General features: G+C 43.9%; 1 protein-coding gene across 2 annotated transcripts in view; it reads left to right on the top strand.

Annotated features, from left to right (window-relative positions):
* Positions 1-894: 894 nt before the first annotated feature.
* The window catches only part of LOC147630670 (uncharacterized), a 51,113-nt gene continuing 26,790 nt past the window's right edge, over positions 895-25,217 (top strand). Inside the window, exons 1-2 of one of the 2 annotated variants that reach the window (XM_086810604.1) lie at positions 895-1,238; positions 1,349-1,510. In XM_086810604.1, the coding sequence (XP_086666730.1) occupies positions 921-1,238; positions 1,349-1,510 (480 nt within the window). In that variant the 5' untranslated portion in view covers positions 895-920. The remainder of the gene's footprint in view (positions 1,239-1,348; positions 1,511-25,217) is intronic. The other variant, XM_086810603.1, reaches the window with a different exon arrangement.

Genomic DNA, 25,217 nt, shown 5'->3' with positions numbered 1-25,217 from the left:
ATGACCGAGCTTATGGCTTATGTAATGCAGGTCATTGGAAAGAGTTGTACATAGAGCTAGGAAGACTAGCTTTGGGCTCCCAATTGTAAATGGGCGGTCGGTCATTGTAAACTATGAGCTCTTGTAGATAAGACACATTTGATGAAATATGAAAAGGGACAATCACATTAGTCTCATTTGTGTTTTGCCTCTCTCTCTCTCTCTCTCTCTCTCTCTCACACACACACACACACACACACACACTCATGAGCTTGTGGGTGTATGCTTGCTTGTTGTGCTTGCATGCTTAATTATGGTGTGTGCTTGTAGGGATGGTGATGCTCTAGCTTCTCTCCTTCTCTCCTCTCTCTTTGCTCTTTACCCTCTTGCATGCATGCGGTATGGAGTGAAGGTTGAGCTTTCCATAGCTCCACTTATAATAAGTAAGTATATTAAATAAATAAATATATTAAATCACATACACACAATCACACACGTGTGGAGGGTGTATATGCGTGCATGTATGTGTGAGAGAGAGAAAGAGAGAGAGTTCCTTCTATATGTGTGATAGAGTGTGTACGCAAGACGAGTGCAAAAAGAGAGTATATATGCATGTGTATGTATGTGTGAGAGAGAGAAAGAGAGAGAGTTCCTTCTATATGTGTGATAGAGTGTGTACGCAAGACGAGTGCAAAAAGAGAGTATATATGCATGTGTATGTGTGTGAGAGAAGGTTGTGTCTGTACAAGTGACAAAGACATTGAAAGAATGCATGTACAAGAGAAACACACAGATTTGAGTCTATGTGAGAGAGTCTCACATAGGCACATGCAACGTGCACACAAATACACATACGGATACAAACACACTCACACGCACATACACATGCATAGATACATCATACAACACATGCGTATACAGATATAGAAGAAAAAAACTTAATGCGGCAGCAACGGGGGGGTCAACGCGGACTTCTACGGTTTACTGATCTTGATCTTGAGAGGATCACTGATCTTGAGAGGAGACAAAGAATGGGGTTGCCAGTGAGCGAGGATTCCAGTGGCTCTCCAGGCTCAGGCTCAGTGTCGGCCTCGGCGGAGGCGAGGGAAGCGGCGTCTTCCAACGGCAACGTGCAGAACTCCGTGCAGCACGTCTTTGTCTATGGCAACTCAAGGCCTGACATCACGCCTGCTGTCGCAGGCGAGGGTGCCCACACCAAGCGCGCCTGGCTTCTTGGCAGCCGGCTGTACTCCTGCAACGTCTGTACAGTCTCTCTCTTGCGTGATAGCAAGGAGCCCTAGATAGAATATCGATCCACTTGTACTGCTGTATGATTGACGTTTTTGTCTGTTTCATTGAACTTGAACAGACAGGTGGAGTGCAGCGTGCGGCTGTTAGACTTGAGGAAGCAGGCCATGCCGTACTGGGCTACACGGTGTCTCTTGGTAGTCTCAATGGTGTTGGAAGGCTGCTAGATACTTTTGAAAGGAGCGAATATTCTCCGAACTACTATGAACGAGACATAGTGGAGGTACTGTTTCAAGTGCTTAACTCAAGAGCTGATGAATATCTCTTAGTTTGATCAAATGGTATGTAATGGTTGATAATTTTGTACAACAGCTAGCAGCTTTGACCGGTCTTTGTACTTGAATTTTGAGAGATGAGACATCAAAATCACCCTCTGTAGACAAAATTGGACACTGTCCATGACGAAAGATAGCTTATGACCCTTCCAATCTATCTTTATATCATGGTTATGAAACCATTCTTTACCTATGATAACATCTACTCTATCCAGATTCGTAATCATGAAACTCCAAGTAGCTTTGTATAGTTATAGGCAATTGAGACACCCGCCGATCCCAAAACTGTGTGCCTGACGGCATGTCGACACGATATTGGTGATCACTTGGTTTCATCTCCACTCCCTACTTTTGCGCAAGCTTGGCATTCATGAACTTTTGAGTACACCTAGGGTCAAAAGGAATGTGTACAGTTTTTCCCATGAGACTGACCCATACATCTGGATTAGGTCCGTAGGATTGAAAACTTTCATTTTAAAGCTACAACCCTTGCAAGAACTCTGATATGAAACAATAGTCTGTATGGAAGTAATCTTACCTTTAGCCTCGGTCGCATATGTACAGACGTTCATTTCACCTTTTTGTACCATAAAAATACATGAAAATCCTAAAACCAACCCTCTCTGTCTTCTTCTCTCTAATCATGTTTAATCAGCATCTTGTTCTTAATCAAGCTTTGGACTGTGGATTAGTAAGGCTTCTGCGCATGCAACATACATACAAAGCAGGATCCCAACGTAAACGGAAGTATAAGCATGGAAAACTTGACACTCTTGCAGAGGCTCAGAATCAATCACACACTATGGGTGACCCCAGTTCGAAGAAATCAAAGAAAGCGGAGAGACTCTTCAGTACGTTAAGGAGGGTCGCTGCTTCACTTGTGGGTAACAAGGGCACATGAGGACGAACTACCCATAGTCCAAGGGTAGTCAACTCCTTAGGGGTGACCTCTGGCCCCTTCTACATGCTTCTATTGAATTCTACTTCTTCAAATGGTTGATTATGTTCAATGATGAATGAATGATGACTTTATGCATATATATATATATATATGTATATGTATATATATATGTATATGTATATATATATATATATGCATATATATATGCATGCATATATATATATGCATATATATATATATATATATATATATATATATATATATGCATATATATATATGCATGCATATATATATGCATATATATATATATATATATGTATATGTATATATATATGTATATGTATATATATATATATATGCATATATATATGCATGCATATATATATATGCATATATATATATATATATATATATGCATATATGCATATATATATGCATGCATATATATATATATATATATATATATATATATATATGCATATATATATATATGCATGCATATATATATGCATATATATATATATATACATATACATATATATATACATATCCATATATATATATATATGCATATATATATATATATCCATATATATATACATATGCATATATATATATATATGCATATATATATATATATATATATATATATATATATGTATATGCATATATATATATATGCATGCATATATATATATATGCATGCATATATATATATATGCATATACATATATATATATGCATATATATACATATATATGCATATATATGCATATATATATATATATATATATATATGCACATGCATATATATATATATATATATATATATATATATGCACATATATATATATATATGTATATATATATATGCATGCATATATATATATATATATGCATGCATATATATATATGTATATGCATATATATATATATATATGCATGCATATATATATATATATATATATATATATATATGCATATATATATATATATGCATATATATATATATATATATGCATATATATATATATATATGCATATATATATATGTATACATATATGCATATATATATATATATGCATATATATATACATATATATATGTATATATATGCATATATATATGTATATATATGCATATATATATGCATATATATATGTATACATATATATATATATGTATACATATATATATATGCATATATATATATATATGTATATATATATATATATACTTGGAGATGCTGCTAGTTCTGCTAAGTGCTGTCGGCTAGTTCATGGACAAAGTGTTCATTAAAATGTTGTATTAAATGTTGTGCTTGACTTTAATGCATGCCCAACATTGTTGGTTGACTGAATGTTGTTGGCCGATTGGCTACTAGGATACTTTGTTGGTTGCCATTGCTACCTGAGAGCCTATATGGCTGCCGACTGGATACCCAAACCCTCCATGATGAGGATTCTGCTAATGGTGATGATGATGATGATGATGATGATGATACTGATGATGATGATGATGCTCTAAACATTGTCCTAACTGCTATCTTAATAAAGGATTGCACTATTCATGCTGAGGATTAGCCATGGCACGGGCGTGCATGTGACATCCTCTCCTGCTTACCTTGATGACGGGGTGGACACTGTCATCCTTCCTCCCTAGACTACTGACTTTGACCTTCTACTTTAACTTTGGCTTTTTATGTTTGAACACCTTCCACTTGTGATCTCCACTTCCAAGTCTTGTTGAAGAACTGAGCATTTGTTCCACTGTTGTCCCCATGCTTGCTATCCCTTTCCCTTAACACAGCGGTGGGGGTCACGTACTGGAACTGATCATGCCTGTTGCTAGGCCTTTAGAACTGATCTAAAAGCTTATTGATGCACTGATTCTGAGTACATACCCCTAGAGAATGCTTTCCTCGAGCTTCGCCTGTTGTAGACCTCTCCATATGCACTGATACCAATGTTGAATGTGCGGAAGCCTTACTGTACTACTCCACAGTCTTAAGTTTAATTAAGAACAAGATGTTGATTAAACATTAAGATAAAGGAGAGAGAAGAAGAGAGAGATAGTTGGTGTCACGGTTTTCTTGTATTTATATGGTACCAAAAGGTGACATGATCTAGGCCCTTGGTCAACCCCTTAGGGGTGACCTTTGGCTCCTTCTACATGCTCCTATTGAATTCTACTTCTTCAAATGATTGATTATGCTCGATGATGAATGAATGATAAACTTTTTGCTTATATATATGCTTGGAGATGCTGGTCGGCCAGTTCATGTACAAAATATTCATTAAAATGTTGTATTAAATGTTGCGCTTGTTGGGGTAAAGGCATAATGCCCACCCTTATAGTGTGTACAAGCCCATAAGTTATAGTACATAGTACACTTAGTACTTTTAATGTACTAAGTGCACTATGTGTACTAGTGCAATATACATGTGTGATAGGGGAGTCACACACTCATATCATGAGTTGACTTATCCCCACAACTCTCTTTCTTCTCTCTCCCACACAACTGGTATCAGAGCTTAGTGATCCCTCCCTCTTCCCTCTTCTCCTTGATAGCTGAATGAGCTGTTCCATGCACTCAGCCCTTGCTTTGCTGCTGTCATACTACAGCTGTGGCAGAGAGTGCTGAGCAGCGCACAGCACTGAAGAAATAGTGCAAGGCATCAACACTCGCAGCTAGGCCCTTCAACGTGAGCAGCTTGCATCAGGGTCACAGCAGCCAGGCGGACAAGGAGTCATAAGCGCCCAGCTCAACAGCAGTAGCGGCCTCGTGTGAACACCATGGTTAAGCTTTCCTCGCAATTAATTCTTGTGTCGGATCACCTCCTCCCATCCAACATTTCAAGCGCAGAAGCCACTCTCCGCAGAGAAGGAAGACCTCCTTTTGTTTGAAGGCTTCAAGAAGATTGATCCTCGTATTCCCTCGTTTCTGCAGCACACTTTGGCACAGAAAAGGGTCTCATCAGAGAACTGTAGAGATTTGCACGGGCTGCTGCAAAGGAGTCCTTCATCTGCACTAATTCTGCAGCAGCATCAGCAAACCCCCCTTTTCTTGCAACAAAAACAAAAAAATCAGAAAATTACAAGGTATTTTGCTTCAAATTTTTTTGGGACTTGCAATTGAGCAGGTACAATTATCAATTGAGCAGGTACAGGTGCCGAATTGCTCAATTTTGAGCGAAATTGGCAAAAATCGAGTGACATTGGTCACAATCAGGATTAATTTGTAGGAAATTGGATGTCGAAATTTGGGGCTTTTGATGTAATTGTGCAATTAAGCACTCATACATGCTGTATGATGTGAAAAATCGCACATTTGGGCAAAATTGCAGCAAATTGCAGTGCAAATCAAGGGGCTTTTGTGCCGATTGGATTGATTTGCATGCAGGCACTCACAGTTGATGTTGTGGATAATGTGTTGATGCCTTACAAGCACTCAATGTGCCTGTAAATCAAGGGGCTTTCATTATTTGGATGTATATGTGGCCAGGGGGAAGCATCGTGAACACTCTGGATGCCTTCATGTGCGTCAATGTACCATGTATGATCAGAAATTGATCTTAAATCAAGGGGCTTTTCAAGTTTGTATGCTTGTTAAGCTTGTCAAAGCAGCAGGCAAGACATTTATGCCTTGAATCCTCAGAAATCAGCTTGCAGTCAAGGGGCTTTTGCCCAATTTCTGTTCGGGACTGTTGTATGCAGTGTACGGGACTGTAAAAGTCTGATTTTCACTCATTTGGACAGCCAAGAGAGCATTTATTGCTATTGTACCTGCTGGTACAGATTTGGCACAGCTTTGTGTAAGTTTTGGCATGGCTGTACACTGATTTGAGTGAGGAAAAGGTTCAATTTCAGCTGCTGTACTTGCCGGTACAGGTTTGGTACATCATTGGTGAGCACTTGGTACTGCTGTACAGTACTTTGGAAGGGCAACAAAGCACATTTAAGGTGCTGTCCTAAATCTGCAGCAACCAGATTTTGGTGATTTCATCACATGAAGTGGGAGAAAAGTTGCATTTGTGCTTCCGCAGTGGGAGATAAAGCTTGGGAGAACAACTGTGAGCACTTTGTGTGCTTTTGGTGCAGTGTTTGCACATTTTGCAGGGAGTCAGGCATTGACAGGTTGCATATTGCTATGGCAACCACAGGTGAGAGCTCTTCATTGCTTCAAAGAAAGGGGTGTGATGCCCGCTTCTCTTACTGCTGAAGAGTGGGAAGATATGGATGAGCTGGCAAGATCTACTATCATGTTGTCTGTGTCAGACTCATTACTTTTAAGCATTCGTGAAGAGATGTGTAGAGATTGCAGGACTTGTATGCCCAACAAAGTGCCTCAAGCAAAGTGTATTGGTTGAAGAAACTCATAGGTCTTCAGATGAAGGAAGGGGCGTCTATGACAGCCCATCTAAATGAGTTTAATGGTATTGTCAGCCAGGTCATTAATCAAAAGTTGGCAATGGACGATGAGTTCAAAGCCACTTTTCTGTTATGCACTTTGCCAGAGAGTTGGGACACATTCAGGACAGCCACTAGCAATTCGCATGCTATGCTGTCATATGCAGATGTTGAGTGTGCTCTTCTTCAAGAAGAGATGAACAGGAAAAACAACTCTGTTGGAAAGTCCAATGCAATGAATGCACGTGGGAGATCCCAGCAAAGGGGGAAAAGCCAAGAAAGGGGAAGGAGCAAGTCTCGCTCCAAAAAGGATTTGGAATGCCATTATTGTGGCAAGAAGGGACACATTAAAAAGCAATGCTACAAATGGAAAAATGATCAAAAGGAAAAGGGAAAAGGCAAAGACAAAGAGAAAGATGAAGCCAAAGATGTAAAGCCAAAGGGCAAAAGTGGAGTCAAGATTGAAGAAATCAATGTGTCACATGCAGGTGGCAGTGAGGATGAGGTCCTATTTACTTCTTCACTTGATGCCCATTTACTTCTTACAGGTGGTCATGGTATGCACTCATGGATCATTGATTCAGGTGCCTCCTTTCATGTCACAGGTTGCAGAGACTTGTTTGTCAGGTATACTGCTGGCAATGAAGGAGTGGTTTATTTGGGTGATAACCATGCATGCAAGATTCTTGGCAGAGGTGATGTGAGGCCTGTGTTTTCAGATGGCTCACAGCTTATGCTCCATGATGTCAGGCATGTGCCTGAGATCAAGAAGAATCTGCTTTCTACTGGACAGCTTGATGATGCTGATTATGTTACCACATTTGGTCGTGGAAAGTGGAAAATTAGTAAGGGCTCACTAGTTGTTGCCAGAGGCTCTAAGGTGGACACTCTTTATTTTATGCATGCAGGTGTTTGTCACCATGCTAATGTAAATGCAACCGAGCTGCCGGAAATTTCTATGTGGCATAGCCGGTTGGGACACATGAGTGTCAAGGGAATGGAGCAATTGTCTCGTTTGGGTTACTTGCCTTCTCTAAAGTTTTCAAGTTTTCAGTTTTGTGAGCATTGTATATATGGTAGGCAACTATAGTGCCCCCACAAGAAAGCTCTTGGACAGAAAGATGCTCAGTTAGAGCTTGTGCATACAGATGTATGTGAGATGCCTCAGCTTTCCTTGGGAGGGGCAAAATACTTTGTGTCTTTTATTGATGATGCCACACGCAAGGTGTGGGTTTATCCTCTTCGTTTGAAGAGTGATACATTCTCAATGTTTCAGAAGTTTGTTGCTCATGTTGAGAATCAAACTGGTAAAACACTGAAGGCTTTGCGTTCCGACAATGGGGGAGAGTATATGTCCAAACAGTTTCAGGACTTTTGTGATGCTAAAGGCATCAAGAGGGAGCTCTCTACTCCTTATGATCCTCCACAAAACGGGACAGCAGAGAGGATGAACAGGACCATTCAGGAGAAGGTCCGTTCTATGTTGTCACATGCTGCGTTACCTCATGGTTTTTGGGCTGAAGCTGTTATGACAGCTGTTCACCTTATAAACAGGTCACCTAATACGAGGCTTGGTGGGAAAGTGCCAGAGGAAGTATGGACAGGGAAGCCTCCGTCATACAAGCACTTGAGAGTGTTTGGTTGCGTTGCGTACGTGCACATACGCAGGGAAATGCGCACCAAACTTGATCCTAAGTCTCATAAATGCATATTCCTAGGATATGGTGACAGAGGTGAAATGGGGTATAGGCAGTCTCATGTATGCCATGGTTGCTACTAGGCCGGACATTGCATTTGCAGTGGGAGTGGTTTCTAGATACATGGCCAACCCTGACAAGAAGCATTGGGAAGCAGTGAAAGGTGTCATGAGATACCTGAAGGGCACACAGGATATGTGCATATGCTTTGGCAAACAGGATGCATTAGTGCATGGTTACACGGATTCGGATTATGCCGGTCATCCAGATAACCGGAAGTCTACTACCGGTTATGTGTTTACATTCACAGGAGGTGCTGTGTCATGGATATCCAGGATGCAGAAGTGCACAGCCTTATCTACTACAGAGGCCGAGTATATTGCAGCCATAGAGGCCTGCAAGGAGGCATTATGGCTATCTCGGTTAGTGGTTGATTTGGGCTATACAGGGGATATTCCATTGTTGCATTGTGACAGTCAGAGTGCCACCCAGCTGGCAAAGAACCCTGTCTTTCATGCAAAGACGAAGCATGTGGATGTGAAGTATCACTTCATCAGAGAGGTGATAGAGAACAAGCAAATTCAGCTTGTTAAGATTCACACGGATGACAACCCGGCTGATCTGTTGACAAAGAGTTTGCCTCCGGAGCGGTTTGCTCATTGCAGACACTTGATGGGCATTGGATGAGGCCAGTTTCAGCCTTGATATGGCCTTGTATATTATCATGTACATGCTGATTTTTCTTTTCCTTCATTTAAGGGCACTTTGCCTTTAAGTGGGAGGTTGTTGGGGTAAAGGCATAATGCCCACCCTTATAGTGTGTACAAGCCCATAAGTTATAGTACATAGTACACTTAGTACTTTTAATGTACTAAGTGCACTATGTGTACTAGTGCAATATACATGTGTGATAGGGGAGTCACACACTCATATCATGAGTTGACTTATCCCCACAACTCTCTTTCTTCTCTCTCCCACATAGCGCTTGACTTCAATGTGTGCCCAACATTGCTGGCCGACTGAATGCTGCTTGCCGACTGTTGCCTGAGAGCCTATATGGCTACCCTCCACAATGAGGATGGTGTTGGTGGTTATGCTGCTGCTGCTGATGATGATATTGATGAGGATGATGATGCTCTCAACACTGTCCTAACTGTTGTCCTAATCAGGATTATGCTGTTCATACTGAGGATTAGCCATGGCACAGGCGTGCACGTGACCCTGTTAATGAGGGTTGTTGGGGTTTCTTTGCCACGGTCTCATAAAAAATCTTGGCATATTGGATGGCATCATCCAATGTTTTGCTTTGATTGTTCATGATTTGGAGTTGGTATCCATCAGGCAATCCATAAGAACCCAAAATAAGAATAGTGTCCATGTGAGTTGCCTGAGCGTGCAACTCTCTAAATTTATGGAAATGTGTCAAAAAGCATTTTTTTCATTTTTAAACTTGGACACAATGTCGTACTCATCCTCGACATGCAGGAACTCTTCCCGAAAAACCCTCTCAAAATCTACCCACGTCGTGGGCTTCACTTGTAACTCTTTTCACTAGAGGTAAGTGTGGAAGCTATTGTTCGACATCATCCCCTTCTTGTTAGCTTCCTGTTTGGTGTCCTATTTTAGCCTCTAGGACTGACCATGTTAGCTAGAGGGGCTGGTCACTCCTCACATATGTTTTCCCATATTATTCCCCATTTTATGGAGTCTTGGGTATTTTATGGAGTCTTGGGTATTTTTCCCAGTCGTGGAGGATTTATTCCCTAGTCGGCTGCCTTCATATGGGCATATATATAGCTGGCTTGCCTCCCTCATTCTTCACTGCTTGCTTAGCATTGTTTGCTGCAGTCCCTCACATACGAGGTTTTCTCCCCTCTTGCTCGGGATATGTATTCCTTTGGATGATGATATTGAGAGCAGGTTCTCACCTGAGTTTCCTCTCCATCTCTCTTGTCAGAATACGTAGCGGAGATGATGACCAGATCTGGGAACATGAGCAAAAACGCAGGCAGAAAAACAGCACAAGAGAGAGAGAGAGAGAGAGAGAGAGAGAGAGAGAGAGAGAGATGTAGACGTGTAACTCTGCTCTATATACACAAGAAGATCCCGAGAAATGATACAAATAAGGTATGGGGGCTGGGGTCCTATATATACCTCCCTAGAGGGCAGTCGGCCAGCAAAAAGAGTGCCCACGACTGATGAAAAAGACCCACGACTGCATAAATGCAGTCGGCCAGCATCCAGATGCCCACGACTGATGAAAACCAGTCGGCCAGCAGCCCTGAAGCCCACGACTGATGAACATCCAATCGGCCAGCACTGGGGTGCTCCTGGCATCATCTGGTAGCCCTCCCAAGCCTCAGAAAAATGGAAAAAAATAGGGGAAAAATGTGGAGAGTGGGGAAAAATGGGAAAACACCTCATAAGGGCGGGCACACCCACAACAAAGGCCCTGGTGTATAAATCTAGACAGGAGATGACTTCTAACACCCCCTCTCAGCTCCTGGCTGTGTAACCAACCACTGGGAGCTGGGGTGCCGCCTGAGCAAATCCTGAGAGAGCGACTTCGTGAAGAGGTCCACCGTACTGTCCTCCGTCGAACAGAACTCTAGCAAGATGTCATCAGCAACGATCTGTTCACGAACAAAGTGCCTCTGGATGACCATGGGTTCCTCCAGTGGAAGCCCAAACCTGCAATGTAACCTCCTCCTGCTCCGTAAAACTGCTCCTGGGCCATAAGTAGATTCCCTCGTGTCCGAATCTCCTCCCCAAACCGAGTCACTCCAACCGTGGAGTCGGACTCCATCCAACAACCCCCCTCCTGTGTACAAGAGTCCATGATCCTTCGCATGCCGCAGAAACCACAGGAAACGCAATCCTGCCTCCCAAAGAGTCATCTGCAACCATGAGCTAAACCGCCTCATCAGGAAGCTCCCGTCCAATCTGGTGTCCATCAACCAGATCCATGAACCATACAGCTTCTGAGTCACAGAGACATCACACTGCTCACAAGGATCAACACCTGTTACGGTGCACAAACAAGTCCTAGAAACCTGATGAAACCTATCAACCACCCCCTCTGAATCCGGAACCACAAAGCTTGGAGAAACCACCTCCTTCTGCAAGTAAGCACCTGCCACCTGCCTGGCTTTCCGAAAGGTTCCCGTGGAAAGAACATCCTCAACTACTGGAAGTTCTATGTCTCGAACACTACGAGACATCAGAGCATAAGTGACCTGTTCAGCTTCCTCTGACTCACGAACACAAGAACTACCAACATCAGTACTGGAAAGTTCCTGCCAACTGCTGCCATCTACTGGTAAGCTATCCACCACCTGGTCTCGGAAAGCTCGCACCTGCAGCGTATCCACACACAAGTGGCCATCAACAGACTGCCACTCATCACAAACCTGAGGACCTGGGAGAGAGAGTGCTGAAAGCCTGTAAACTCCATTCTCTACTCCACCTTCCCAAACCACTTGGCCTGTTGCTTTGTCCCGGAGAGCAACAAAATGCTCATCAAACTCCACTCGTACGCCAGTCTTGCAAACCTGATGCACTGACAACAGATGAAAACCAAGTGCCGGAACATACAACACCTGGGAGGAATGCTTCCCCCCTCTGCCATCGGGAACTATCTCCATCCTGCCCTCATTGTGAACTGGGATAGTGGACGTATCCCCAGTAAGTATCTGACCAGAAAGCTTGCAGAGATCCTGTAAACCGGAACGGGAAGGAGTCATGTGCCTCGAAGCACCACTATCGAGAATCCACTCCCGAGTATCCGTTGCGGAGAGTCCTCCAATCTCCTCCCTGCCTAAAGAAAATGAAGCATCGGTGTCCATCACCTCCAGGTGCACAAAAGCCGGAGTCTTCATGATTGCTGCTGAGGAGTCTTCACCCTTCTCGGTCTTCCGCTTGGGACATTGCCTCCAGTAGTGGCCTTTCTCGCCACAATCATTACAGGTCCTCTCTGCCTTCAGTTTCTCGCGGTCAGCGTCGGACTTCTTCTCAGAAGACTTCTCCGATGAAGCCTTCCCTTTGCCCGAGTTACGGCCTTTCGACCGTTGGCCAGTAAAGACCTCCGAACCTCCACCCTGAGGAGGGTTCGTGAATCGTTCCTCCTGGTCCAGGACCATGGGCACAAGCTCCTCCCACGTGATGGTGCTGAGCCTACCACTGGTAATCAAAGAGGAGTAAAATGCTGAGTACGAAGAGGGCAAATGTGACAGCAACGTGATGGCCATGTCCTCTGACGATATCTCCTTCCCAGCCTGAAGAACTTCCTGCTGAAGAGCCTGCAGCTTGTTAATATGCTCCCGCATCGTCGACGACTTTGCAGGGCTCATAACCCGCATCTGTACTTCCAAGGAAATCCTCTTCATGGGCGATACCCTGTTGTAAAGTGAGGCCAAATGCTGCCATATACCTCTGGCCAGTGTCATGTGCTTTACATGATTGATTACTTGTGGTGTGCAGTTGAGGAAAATAAACGAACGGACCCTGGCGTTGACACGATCCCACATCTGTGTCTGGGCCTCCCGGTCCTTCCGGATCGACGGTAACTCCCCTTCCTCTACTTCCGGCCGTGGAACACCAACAACGACGAAATCGGCGAGGTCGTAAGACTCCAGAACAGATTCCATCATCACCTTCCATATGTCGTAGTTGCTCCCGTCCAACTGAAGTTCCACCGGGAACGTGGGGAGTGTCGGGATCTTCACATGTCTCTCGGCCATCTCAAACAGATCTGCCATAGCGGGGATGTACTCTGAAAAGGGTGGGTGGGTGGGAACAAAGAAAAACCTGCAAGTGGCTGTCCAGCAAATCAGCCCGCCTTCCTCTTGCTTCTCCTCTTCCCGATCAGCCCAAAACAGTCCACCAATCAGCCACAAAAACAGTCCCCCTCTTGCTTACACAAATCCCAAGACCTATCTAGAGCCTAGGGCTCTGATACCATGTCAGAATACGCAGCGGAGATGATGACCAGATCTGGGAACACGAGAGCAAAAACGTAGGCAGAAAAACAGCACAAGAGAGAGAGAGAGATGTAGACGTGTAACTCTGCTCTATATACACAAGAAGATCCCGAGAAATGATACAAATAAGGTATGGGGGCTGGGGTCCTATATATACCTCCCTAGAGGGCAGTCGGCCAGCAAAAAGAGTGCCCACGACTGATGAAAAAGACCCACGACTGCATAAATGCAGTCGGCCAACAGACAAATGCCCACGACTGATGAAAACCAGTCGGCCAGCAGCCCTGAAGCCCACGACTGATGAACATCCAGTCGGCCAACACTGGGGTGCTCCTGGCATCATCTGGCAGCCCTCCCAAGCCTCAGAAGAATGGGAAAAAATAGGGGAAAAATGCGGAGAGTGGGGAAAAATGGGAAAACACCTCATAAGGGCGGGCACACCCACAACAAAGGCCCTGGTGTATAAATCTAGACAGGAGATGACTTCTAACATCTCTCTCTCACTCTCTCTCCTGTGTTGCCACTTTCCCTTCTTCCGCTACACATTCTATCATGGTATCAGAGCGACGGTGATCTTTAGTGTTGGATGCTCCCTCCTCTCCCTCCTGCGTTTTTGTGTTTTTCAGCAAGGTGGACAGATTTGTGTTTTTTTTCTCAGAAGTGGTGCTGGTCGCCTACTTCTTCTAGGCGTTTCTTCTCAGCAGCCCGTGGTCATCCATAGCCAGTTTGACTTTCTGAGACTTCCTTCACACCTGTTTTTTGCAATGTTTTCAGGACAGCAGCACCTAGTGTGCTGTGTTTTTCTACAGGTGACAGCAGTTTTGCAGCAGTTTTCAGATTCATCTACCCCTGTAGTGCAGGCGGCCTGTTCTGTGCAAGATAGCAGCCATACCTGTTTTTTGCAATGTTTTCAGGACAGCAGCACCTAGTGTGCTGTGTTTTTCTACAGGTGACAGCAGTTTTGCAGCAGTTTTCAGATTCATCTACCCCTGTAGTGCAGGCGGCCTGTTCTGTGCAGGATAGCAGCCATACATGTGCTGCGTTGTCTTCTCCTACAGGTTTCTGATGCTGTTTGCTGATCTGAGGACTTGATGGTACCATATATCTTCTGCTTTTCCAGATTCAGCCCTATCTCATGCCCCTTTTACCTCTGTGTTTTCAGATTTGCAGCCATGGTTGCTGTGTTTTTCTGAACTGATCTTGCTGGTAGCTCTACCTTCACTTGGGCTTCATCTGTTGGACCCGAAGGTACGTTCTCTTCAGCGTTTTTCCTCATCGGAGGTGTGGACACTGGTTGGCCTGAATTTTCAGGTTTGTAGCCCTTGTTTGGCTGCGTTTTCTTCTCCAGTGGACATAGATCACTTGCAGAGAGGGTTTCTTGTTTGGATTGTGGCTTTGGAGGCAGTTTGGTACTTGAGGAGGATACTGAATTTCTAATTTCAGTCAGCGTTTTGCTGATTTTGGAGCATCTATACCTGTGTTTTGTTCCTGGCCTACACAGTTACTCGGTTTCTTCATGTTCATTGCCTTCTGTTGGCGGTGGAGTGTTGTTTTTTGTTGGACAGCAGTGTTTTGGCTGCGTTTTGCTTCCCACAGGAGTTTTCTACACTCAGAGGGGACCTATCTCCAGCTACTTCACGTGAGGATTAGTTTCGGGAGCTGTTTTGTTTCTGTGGAGACTTTCTTCTGTGATGGGAGTTTATAGATTTTGGAGGAGAGCTGATCTTTTCAGAGATCCTGAGCAGAGTTTTTTTTTTCTCCGAGCATGTGTTCTTTGTAGTGTTTGCAAAACAAGGAGGGTGTTTTGCCTGTGAGTTGTGATCCTCTCACATGGATCATTTATTTGTTGCTGATTCTCGGGATCTGATTCTACTTATGGAACAATCTTCTGCTCTCAGTGATGCTCTTGAGGACTTTGTTACCACTGCAATTTATATTTCTGTTTCCCTTCCTCATTGTGAGGAGTCTACCTCTGCCTCTCTTTGTGATGCTTCTGAGGATGCCCCTCCCCTTACCAGCTTTGCAGGTTTGTTGTTTTGGAGGATGGTTTTTTGGACCCAGTGGGATGCTTTGGATCTGTGGTTGCTAACCGTGCCTGGGGCACAGTGGTACTTCCAGAGTTTTTTGGATTTGGATCAGAATCAAGGTGGGCTTGTACTAGTCCGACGACATCAGTTTTCAGAGGGGTATGTGGAGTCCTTTCATCTTGTGATGCCCACCTCAGTGGCGTGTACTTATGTACAGCATTGGGCAACTCATGGTACGGAGTTTGAGCAGATGGACCCCATCTTTTCTACAGAGTCTTTATATCTTGTGATGCTGACCTTTTAGAGGATGCTTTTGTACAGCATTTGGCTACTCTTGGTAGAGAGTTGGAGCAGATTGACTCTTTCTTTTGAGGGTTCCAGTGAGGAGCACCTTGCTTCTTCTAGGATTGATTATCTATAGGATTTGATCTTGGTTGGTTATCAGGTTTTTCATTCCTTCTCTAGGCTGGATACACGACATTCGACTTCGGGGAGTGTTCTTTCACTTGGGTTTGGAACCATTATTTGGAGTAGCACGTCGCAGCCTACATGGTTGTTTTCTTCCAGAGGAGTGGTGTACCTGGCAGCTTGTTTTGTTGCTTTTGTAGTTGAGTTGCTGAGGAGATTGCTTGTGGAGCTTTCTTGGTACCTGTTGTTGCTGCAGTCTTTCATCTTTGATTGAGGACGGCGTCTTTGGCTTCTTGGAGTTCACTCAGCATCTGGTGCTGAGAGGGGGTGTTAGACATCATCCCCTTCTTGTTGGCTTCCTGTTCGGTGTCCTATTTTAGCCTCTAGGGCTGACCATGTTAGCTAGAGGGGTTGGTCACCCCTCACATATGTTTTCCCGTATTATTCCCCATTTTATGCAGTCTTGGGTATTTTTCCTAGTCGTGGAGGATTTATTTCCTAGTCGGCTGCCTTCATATGGGCATATATGTAGCTGGCTTGCCTCCCTCATTCTTCACTGCTTGCTTAGCATTGTTTGCTATAGTCCCTCACATACGAGGTATTCTCCCCTCTTGCTCGGGACATGTATTCCTTTGGATGATGATATTGAGAGCAGGTTCTCACTTGTGTTTCCTCTCCATCTCTCTCTCACTCTCACTCTCTCCTGTGTTTTCACTTTCCCTTCTTTCGCTACACATTCTATTAGCTATTACCTTGGCGGGTCATCAATGTCCACAACACTAGTTGAGCTCGATATCTCAACATATTTTGGACGTAGAGGATGGAACTCAAATTGCATACCCCATTTGTAAAACCAGGAGTCAACTGTCTCCTGAGTCTTCTGTTTCTGCTCCTTGTATAGGGCTCTGGAGTAAAAGAGGGTGCAACTAAACTTGTCCGAGCTCCTCATGTTGACATCGAACCTGCCAAAGTTGCTTGCATAACAATGGTGTTGGTCAGGTTAGCAATCTGCTGCTCTAGCAAGGTCATCTTTATGGTGAATCAACCTTAGTGACTAGGTCATCGACTGTCGTATTGTCATTCTGATGGTCATCATCGGGTTGAACATTCTTGTCCATCCCATGATCGTTTTGTACTTCATCAGCCATGACAAACCCAAGATAATTTGCCGTTGCTCAAAGAAAACTCGCATGTCGAGATGAAGTGTTACCAAAATCCCGCACGTCCACAAACTCAAGTACCAATCCTGCTTTTAGAAGCTGGCCATGTACTTTCAGCCCTCTTAACCAAAGAGATGGACTTTCAAATTTATAAGTTTACTTGCTTTAGGGTTTTTCCTCTAAAAAGCTAATGTGCTTTTCAGTTTAAAAAAAAACCCCATGTGCTTTTATTGACTTATAGCTTTCTCCCCTTTTTAGAGAAAAGCCATTAGATATTTCAATGAAAAAAACTACTTGTTTTCCCCCCCCCCCCAAAAAAAACGATGTGCTGCTTTTTCCCTAAAAAAGCTGCTTGCCTGTACCCTAGGCATGTTTTTCTGTTGGTTTCTCCCCCTGCACAACAGCCATGCTGCCCCTGGTTTCTTGCGTGCTCTACTGCTGGTCGCCTCTTGCTGTGCGCCAAATCTGGCTGCTGCCTTTGGCGCCTGCAGACTGGTTGCTCAACAGCCCAGGGTTGGCTGGCTAGGCTGCCTAACTTGCATGTTGCACATAACAACCGTCTAGGGTTGTCTGCCCTACGGCTGGGCTTCAAGGCTTGGCCATGCGGCCTTTTACCCTGGCCAATTCCCAGCCGATTAGGCCTACAGGGTACTTGCCTCAAGCCTATGTTCATCCCCTCTGGCACATGATTACACGCAATCCTTGACGCCACCAAAAAAGCCTTGTACAATTTTAGTAGGGAACGATGAGAGATATACCTGGGAACTCCGAAATCTATGATGCCTAGACACTCATACCTCTTCAGCCTCTGCATTAGGGTTGCTCTGATACAACTGTGAAGTCCTTCCCAAAATATGCCCTAAACACAACTGAAAACCAAGGTTAGTCCTAAACCAAATCATGAGGTAGCAGGCTAGCTCACCTCCCAACCGCCACCGGCATGCACCGATCTCCTCCGAGCCAAGGCCAGGGCTTCCTACACAATCCCATGGGCCCGTGTCTAACTCCGGCGCCCCATACCATCGAAGCCTGCTCGTATGCCTTCGACACGCCAACCTACTTACTCGCCATGTGCGTGGCATGAGCATGTCTGCTCTCTTGGTCCAAGACAGACCTTCAGTGGTGCATCCACACAACTATGTCTCACAATAACTGTCACCAGCTTGCACATTCCCAGTATGAAAGGGGTTTGGTGGACTCTTGGATGTCTAAATATTTGGAAAGTACAAGCTTTGGGAATGGGAGATTATCCTGGAATACAAAGGATCACACTCCTAAAATCTAGGAGGGTTACTATTTTTGGCCCAACTCCGATGGAAATTCTGTTCGCGTCATTACGTGTGGAATTGAGCAAATGGGGGGACTTACCAAAGCACATTTGGCAGAAGGTCTACCAGTTGGGATATTTTTAAAAGTAAAGATTATGGAAGAACCCATCTCTTAGATTGGGACATGTGGCAAGAAAGTGGATCAAAGTGAGACAAGTGGCCTCACACTTGTTAGAAAGTGGATCAAAGTGAGACAAGCCTAGCCAAAAGATTGTGTTACCCCGAGTTTGTCAGAATTGTGCATTCGTCGAACACACGATAGTGCTCTGCCATTCGCTGACCGAGCAAGTTGATTATGAGCAAGATGAAAGTGTTGGAGAATCTCGGGACATTTGAGATGATCCTTCAAATCGATGATATTATGAGGAGTACGTATTAGGATGATTTTGGCATAGCTTATGATTTTGGTCAAATCCTCTTATTATTGATTTTCAGCTAAGTACCATACTAGATATAAGTTGTACTTTTTGTTGAAATAATATAGATATGCTCAATTCTTTTGCTTTTTGCTTTGTTTTAAGCAAACTCACTCTTGTTTGAAAAGGCAAGGAGAAAGTACCATGAAACGCATTTCAGCTTGGCTGAAACCTTACACTGGAACGCATTTTGCGTTTAGTGAAACCTTGAAACGCCATTTCTGAAACACCGTTTCATGTTCTCAGTTTCAAATCTCTCTCTCTCTCTCTCTCTCTCTCTCTCTCTCTCTCTCTTGCATATAGAGACTATTACATACATACGTACATATGCATGTACGTATATACAAAAATAAATACATTCGTAGATACATATATTTATATTTATACCTATATGTATGTAGGTATGTATGTATGTATATGTGTGTATATATGTGTTTGTATTTATATGTGTGTGTATTTATATATTTGTGTATGTATGTATGTTGGGTGTGTGTGTGTGTAGCCGTTTCGATCAAGTGTTTCAATAAGCACTTGTTGAGGGGTGAAACGTTTCAGCGTTTCCTGCCCGTTTCAAGGTGAAACATTTCGGGGCTGAAACGTTTCGCGGTGACGTTGGTTTTGAATGTGTTTCAGGACGATATTTATGGATGACAAGCCTGGAATTGGTCTATGGAAAAATTTTGAATATATCAGTGGAATGGCCGCGATGGCTATAACTACCTTTTTTTTTGGGTTGAAAATTTCATCTCCTACGTCTAAGGAAAAGAGTTTCTATTCGAAATTGGATTGTTCTATATCGACAAATATTGGATTTTTCTAGACTTTGTCTTTTGGACTTCTTTGATATCTATCCCAATGAATACCGATGACTTGGATTCAATCTTGTGCGGTGCACAGGTGAAATTGAACCATGAAGCATGGCTGGTCATGCTGAAAACCAGTGTGGACAGCACATAGAGGGTGGTCCTTCGAGTGTGTGTTGGAAGGATTGAGTGCTCATGAAGTCTTTGATTGACTGGGTATGCCTGGTGGCTGTAGAAGCTCCTGGTCGGAGTGTTCTTTGGCATGGCTGTAGCGGGCTGCGGGATGCTACAGATTTGGAGCGGTGATCCTTGAATGAAAGAGCGAAGCTCTTATGGTTGTGGCTGGATGCTACAGATTTGGAGTGGATCTCCTACACATGAAGAGCACTGCTCTTATGGCTATGGTTGTGTGACTATAGAGTGAGTTGTTACTCACTAGCTTGATGACTGAGCACCACGGAGATCAAGCTTGATTATGTATACTGGACTATATGGTGGTGCCATATGTAGGTCCCAAAACATGACAAGTGGAATTGAAGAAGCCATCTCGTGCGTGTGGTTCATGACTTATGCTTTCACAGCCTTGAGTGGTACTCAGTCGCGGGGGGCACAGGCTGCTCAGGGAAGGGGGGCGACAAGGCAAGGATGGTGTGGGAGGGGGGGGGGTGGGGGGAGGTCGAAAGGCTTGCGTAGGGGGGGAGGATCTAGCTTTTGGTGTACTACATGGGTAGAAAGGCTGGATTACAGAGTTACGATAAGAAAATTCCATATACAACTGGGATTTTTATGAGATAAGTTGAAAAAACTATGCACATGTAGAGAGATGTACATAAACCTCTACCCATAATGGGTAGACATCTTCCCTGTTCACAGGCTTTCACAATATAATGGGACCAGCAGGTACACAGGCTGGTACAGTGAGAGGTACACAAGGCTGCCAACAAGTACACATGATGGTACTGTTTGTACAAGAGGTTGTCAGCACCAAGTACAACCAGTACATGTGATGTCAGCAGCAAGTACAGCTGGTACATGTGCCATCCACAGTAGGGTCAGCCGGTTCAGAAGAAGATGTCAGCAGCAGCACGTACAGGGGTTGTACAGGCATGTAAGGTGGATAGTACAGCAAGTAGAGTAGTCGTACATCAGGTATAGGAGTACATGTGCAGGTACAATAGGTTGGTGCTGGCTGGCACAGTAGGTATACAACTGGTACAGCAGCTACAGCAAGGTACGGGTAGCTACAGCAAGGTACATGCAACACCCAAAGTATGGACAGAGCAGTACAACAGCAACAACCAGAGATATATGGAGGCCAAGCATGTACAGGCAGCACTGAGCAGAAAAGGCTTGCACATATTTTCCTTGGAGGAGGAAAGGTGACGATGATGATAATACAATCCTCTTTTAGCTAAGGTTATTGTTGAAAATAACAAGTTTTCCAAAGTATAACTAGAATGCTTGGGTAGCCTTATCCGTTTGTACAAGTGCACGAGTGTGCTCGAACAAACATGAAGTTGAATTCATACTAACATTGAACATTCAAAGATAAAGCGTTGTTCAAAATCAATAAACCTTTTCTCAAATGCTGAGATGTCAAGATATCATGTTAAATAGAAGATATAAACGGACATTGCATTTGTTGTTGATTAATCATGTTGCAAAGACAAACTTACGCATTAAGTGTTAAAGAAAGATTTGAGTACATACATAAATTTTAATTCTATATTTTTCTATGATGCTTCAAATAATGGTGTAATGTGTCGGATGTCCTTTTAAGTTGTTATACCCTTTGTCAGTTTTTTGTTTCTTCTAATGCTATCTGTTTTGCTCTAGTGCTCTAGCTATAACTATGCTTGTAGTTGAATGCAAAATGGAGAATGTGAAATTATCGTGGAAGGGTTTGTAGGCTTCAACATCTTTCGTCATTCTACTCGGTGCTTTTCTAGCATGCACTGCTTTTTTTTTTTTGGTAGTCTTTTGTAACTTCAATGTATTTTCTCCCGTTCCTAGAGCACGTGTGATGGAGTAGACTACATATTCAAATTTCATCCTCTTTGTCTATCGTTTTCTTTTTATTGGTTGCTCGTTCTGTGTCTCCGTCTGCAAAAGGAATACCTTTGTTAGCCTGTGATATTGAAGTCAATGCTGCGATGAGTCTCGTGTGATATTGTTTCACGATCGCTGATTAATATAGAGCTATAATTGCTGTTGGTGCGCATGAGTTATCTTCGACCAAAGCCGCAATCAGTAAGAAAACTTTTAAATCAAGAACGAAATTAAGATGTAGGCAAAGCTTCTCCTGCAAGTGACTATTAAGGCAGTTTGATCAAATAGCTAAGCCTAAAGAGGGCATGCTTGAGGAGCTTCTTTCTTGGGATGCTATCTCTTGGAGTGCATTGATTAATTTAGAGCTATAATTGTTGTCGGTGCACACGAGTTATCTTTGTCCTCGTAACCAAATCCGCAATTTGCAAGAAAACTTTCAAATTAGGAACAAAATTAAGATGTAGACAAAGCTTCTCTTGTAAGTGGCTATCAAGGCAGCTTGATCAAATAGGTAAGTCTAAAGAGGGCATGCTTTAGGAGTTTCTTGCTCAGAATGTTGTCTCTTGGAGTGCATTGATTGCAAGATATGTACAACATCGCGGTATCGTTTGCCAGTCCTCTAAAATGATTATACCCTCTCCAAGAAGGATGCAAAGGATTGCTTCAAGTAGAGCTGGATCTTTCCGTATACAGATTCTTGAGAAGGCTTGGTGGAAGTATGGGTAGATTGATATCTGAGCTATCTAAAGATGGCACGACTCTTTGGTTATGAGCACCCAACAAAGCTATAGTTGCCTCTCTATCTCTCCCCATAACTCCTGGAGACAAACTATTATAGTTTGCGTTTTTTGTAGGCGGTGGCACGGTTCTTTGGTCACGAGCACCCAACAATGCTATAGTTGTCCCTCTACTGCTCCCCATAACTCCTCGACCATTTTTTGTAGGCGAAGAGCTGAGTAGGAGAGAGAGGAGGAAGAAGGGGCGATGGGGATAAATTCACGAGCATTAGGGTCTAAAGAGTTAGCTACAAGAGAGAAGGGGTGAGAATTGATATTGTTTAGAAGAGAGTCCTGCACCTAGCCCACCACCCGGGAAAGGTTAACGTTCTCATGACTTTTAATTATACATACTACGTTGGAGTCTAGTCTTTGGATGTGATGTGTCCACATCCTTGATGTTGATGTTCAACAGCTTTACCAAACCGCAAAAGGCTCTTCTCTGCTAATTGGCTTTTCACTACTCCGGTGTCTGCACGAGTCCTGGAATCGGCCTTGAACATTCTCATCATTCCACTCTTTGTGTCGTGCATGATAGAGATCCCAACCTAGAGCCTGGTTTCTTGAGACTCGGTGAGCGCGAGCGCGCGCGCGAGAGAGAGAGAGAGAGAGAGAGAGAGAGAGAGAGAGAGAGATGGATGGCGGGAAGCCCGATCTGGATACCCGTTTCGACTACTGGTCAAGAGCAATCTGCTCTAGATCTTGGCAACTCCCCTGTTGTTCCGTAGGAGAGATGTGGTGATACTCTTCCCATTGTGCCCGAGAGTAGCGCCGAAGATGGGGGCAACACCACGCAAGGCAAAGAGCCACAAGCTGCTCGTAGGAAGAAAGATGCTGTCTTTGAGGATTATGACGCAAGGCTAAAGAAAGTGAAGGTCATGGCCTTCATCACAAATTGTTTCTACAGCTTGAACTCGTACTTGGGATTTTGTGCACTCACAGGGGCGTCAGTTGTGATCTTGGGCGGGCTGCTTACTTCATTGACTGAGCATGATTACCGCTCTGTGATGGCCTTGCTGTTGCTGGAGGCATTGCGGCTTGCTGCAGTTACACTCCTCGGTAATTTTGTCACTTGGAAGCTCATCTATGGTAGCGGTGACCCTAAGAAGCTGGTGTATAATGATGGTCTCTGGCTGAAAGAGACGGGCCTAAGATGGCGAAGGAGGAGGGGCAGCTAGGCATGAGGAGAAGGTGGAGGTGGCGCGGCTCTCTGCATGGGCAGTGGAGAGTGCAAAGGTGGAGGTGGTTGCATGGCCGGTGTGCGGAGGGCTATGACCCACCCTAACCAGGGGGTGTCAATTAACGAAGGTTAAAACTTAACATATTAAAAACAAAGTGAGTCAAAGGAAATTTCAAAGGAGGGAGGGCGGGGGGGGGGGGTGGAGAGGCAAGAAGAAGAATCGTGGGCGTTGCCATCATCCATGGAGGCTTTTTTCTTTAGTGATCAGCCAATGGCCTAGTGTTAACAGGATAACAAGGGGTCAAAAACTTAACAAACGTGGTTGTGATATGCAACAAGGCGACATATACGTACCGTAGAGCAAACCAAACGCGGCGCAATCAGCTAAAATATATAACCGTTGTGTAGAGTGAGGGGCGATACCCCAGACGAGGCGATTGATGAAGGACGTAGTACCGGGGATCACCAAGGCATTTCCCACATGCGAGAAAGCTAGGGTTTTAGAAAAAAAAAACAGCACTGGAACTCATGGATATAGCCACCATCCTGCTCAGTGTTGTAGAACTTACAATGCTCACCGGTGGTGAATTAGTGTCCTTGCTTGCTTTTCTGCAAGGATGTTAGGCTACCCGATGTAATGATGTCCAGTCCACACTAGTGAAAAATTGTCCAGAAGCCATAATGAGTGCGAAACTCATTACTAACTCACGGGGTGCTCAATCTTATAAAAAGTGCACCCTTATAAAATGAACGTGAATGCTTTAAAAAACTAAAACACACGTAAATGCCCTTTTTAAGCCTTGTTCGTGGGCATGTAGGGCACCTACTTTTTAAATTGTCCACCTCATTTGAGTGTATCGTGTACCTATAGACTCACAGATTAGTCCAAATGTCATGTGCAAGACATGCACTGGCTAATCTAAGGCTAATCCTGAAGGGGCAACAAGATAAAGACAGATCAGAATCAGAGTTCTGGAGCATGTGTTCCTGATTTGGCAGGAACTATCTGATGGAGGTTTTTGGGTGCTGTCGGCCAGCATATGAGAGAGTAGGACCTGTCGGCTGCAACACAAAAAGTAGATTTTTGTCCTGGATCTAGCCAACCAGCAATCGGCCAGCCCATCAGGTCATTTCCAGCCTATAAAAGGCAAACATTGCTCATCGTTTTGGTCATTCAGTCCTTGCTTGGGCTGGATCATAAATTAGGCTTGTGGACTAGGTTTATACCTTTTCAAGGAGGCAGCCTATGGCTGCAAGAACAGTTGTACCTTTTTCTACCATATGAATATACTGAATACTCAGCTTTCTCTCTCTCTTCTCTATCTTCTGCATGCGTTTTGCATCAGCATGTTCCCAGATGGTGGTTACGGCTGCAAGAAGACTCCCAAAGTTGTCTTTATCTTGTTGCCCAAAACTTTGATTGTGATTTGTCTTTATCTTGTTGCCCCTTCAGGATTAGCCTGGGATTAGCCAGTGCGCATGTCTTGCACATGACATCCTCCTCTGCTAAACTTGATGAC

This window comes from Cibotium barometz, chromosome 16 (genome assembly GCF_041138505.1).
Source record: "Cibotium barometz isolate CiBa-2024 chromosome 16, ASM4113850v1, whole genome shotgun sequence".
NCBI lineage: Eukaryota > Viridiplantae > Streptophyta > Polypodiopsida > Cyatheales > Cibotiaceae > Cibotium > Cibotium barometz.
The sequence above is the reverse complement of the archived record's forward strand: the minus strand, read 5'-3'. Positions and strand labels throughout refer to the sequence as shown.